Source organism: Crocuta crocuta, unplaced genomic scaffold, assembly GCF_008692635.1.
Source record: "Crocuta crocuta isolate KB4526 unplaced genomic scaffold, BGI_CrCroc_1.0 scaffold84, whole genome shotgun sequence".
Classification (NCBI taxonomy): domain Eukaryota; kingdom Metazoa; phylum Chordata; class Mammalia; order Carnivora; family Hyaenidae; genus Crocuta; species Crocuta crocuta.
In genome coordinates, this window is record NW_027530213.1 from 5,690,542 (window position 1) to 5,692,595 (window position 2,054).

The 2,054-nt window shown below is 55.1% G+C and overlaps 1 protein-coding gene across 1 annotated transcript in view; it reads left to right on the forward strand.

Moving 5' to 3' along the window:
* The window catches only part of RUNX1 (RUNX family transcription factor 1), a 250,227-nt gene that overhangs the window by 155,676 nt on the left and 92,497 nt on the right, over window positions 1-2,054 (forward strand). Inside the window, exon 4 of the mRNA XM_077765499.1 lies at window positions 1,701-1,954. Coding sequence (XP_077621625.1) covers window positions 1,701-1,954 — 254 coding nt within the window. The remainder of the gene's footprint in view (window positions 1-1,700; window positions 1,955-2,054) is intronic.

Below are 2,054 nucleotides of genomic sequence, written 5' to 3' on the forward strand. Positions count from 1 at the left end.
CCGTGTGATTGGCCGGCGGCCGCCCCTATGCAAACGAGCTGAGGGAATGGAATTCCTCGGGCCGGGCTTACAGTAAAAGCACGTTCATTTCCAGGCACTCTCATTCATAGAGCCAGCGGGCGCTAGGCGGGACGGGCGCCCCGCGGCCGGACCCAGCCAGGGCACCACGCTGCCCGGCCCTGTGCCGGCAGGCACCTCTTCCCGGGCCTCCTGGGGACGCCAGAAGAAAGTCAGCCTTTGCTGCTTCTCCTTGACCTGCGTTGGAGCTACGATTTTTTTTCCCTTTCTCTCTTACTTTTGAATGAACTGGTTTCTTGGCTGGATGTTTCAACTTCTTTCCTGCCTATGAACTTTTCCGCGGTTGTTTCCTTTGACAACTGCAAGAGAAAGCGTGCTGTGCTTCGAGGCGAGCCGTGAAGTTGCGTGTGCGTGGGAGTGTGCGTGGGAGTGTGACTGCGTGTGTAATTCGAACCACCGCGTCGGTTTCGATCTGCGCTGCGGAGCCTCGTCTCAGGGCCCGCTCCACCTGCTGCGGTTACGCGGCGATCGTAGGTATAGGCGCGTCCCGGCATTTAACCAGCCGGCGCTGGGGCGACGTTGGAGGAAGATCGTCTCGCTGCTGCCCGAGTCAGGCTGACTCACCGAGTCGATGTAGACAGTGGCTGGCTTCGGGAAGAGTGCGTGTCTGCGTGCGTGTGACTCGGCTCTGCTCCACTCCCACCAACCGCAGGACCAGCCACAAACTTAACCAACATCCCCAAACTCAAGTTTTCGGATGTGGAGAGCTGTACACTGACTGTCATCGACTTGGACTTTTTTTTTTTTTAAGATCAGGTTTTCTTTGAAAAGCTGAATTTTCTGAACCGAGCATTTTGCCAGAAATTATTAAGAGAACATGACAAGTATTTCTAGCCCAGCCGTTCTTCAACTACTGAAGCTTATTTTCAAGGCTACTTAAAAAAAAATCAGCAGCGAACATTAATGGATTTCTGTTGTGTTTAAATTCTCTACAGATTGAATTGTAAATATTTTATGAAGTAGAGCATATGTATATATTTATATATACGTGCACATACATTAGTAGCATGACCTTTGGAAGTCGCAGCTCTTGCTTTTGAGGACCGAAGCCAGTTTTGCATGTGAAAGTGGCTCTGTATATGGAAGACACTCGTGTATTTTGTGTTGTATTGGGACTTTAGACAAAACTCACCCGCAAACAAACAAACAAACCCGGACAGGCGATTAACTACTGGAACTTCCAAATTATGTATTTGCTGGTCCTTTCGCTCTCCGTATAAATGTTTTAGAAAGCGTATGGGAATTTTGCCTCCGGGAACTTTGTTTAACAGCCAGAGACTGAAGTTAAACTCTCAAAGCAAGACTCGGAAGATAAGTCTCCCTTGGCATTTGACTTTGGATTCTAGTCGCCCCATTTTTAAAGCACTAAGCGGTCGGTTGCTAGGAACCCGGCGGGGTCTGAGGCTGCCGGGCATAATAGAACTTTCCCCCTCCAGGACTGTTAGCAACTTAGTCTTCCGCCTTCCCCAGCCCCCCTCCCCCCGCGGCAATAAAGGCCCCTGAACTTGTATGTTGGTCTCCCTGGAGCTGCTCGCCGAAGATCCGCGCCCTTGTCGCCGTCTGATAGGAGCTGTTTGCAGGGTCCTAACTCAATCGGCTTGTTGTGATGCGTATCCCCGTAGATGCCAGCACGAGCCGCCGCTTCACGCCGCCTTCCACCGCGCTGAGCCCGGGCAAGATGAGCGAGGCGCTGCCGCTGGGCGCCCCGGACGCCGGCGCTGCCCTGGCCGGCAAGCTGAGGAGCGGCGACCGCAGCATGGTGGAGGTGCTGGCCGACCACCCCGGCGAGCTGGTGCGCACCGACAGCCCCAACTTCCTCTGCTCCGTGTTGCCCACGCACTGGCGCTGCAACAAGACCCTGCCCATCGCTTTCAAGGTACTCGGCCCGGGCCGGGAGCGGGTGGCGGGAGCACAGGCGGAGGCCGGCGGAGGCCGGGGGCGATCCCGGAGGGCAGCGGCCAGGCGGGCAGGGCTGG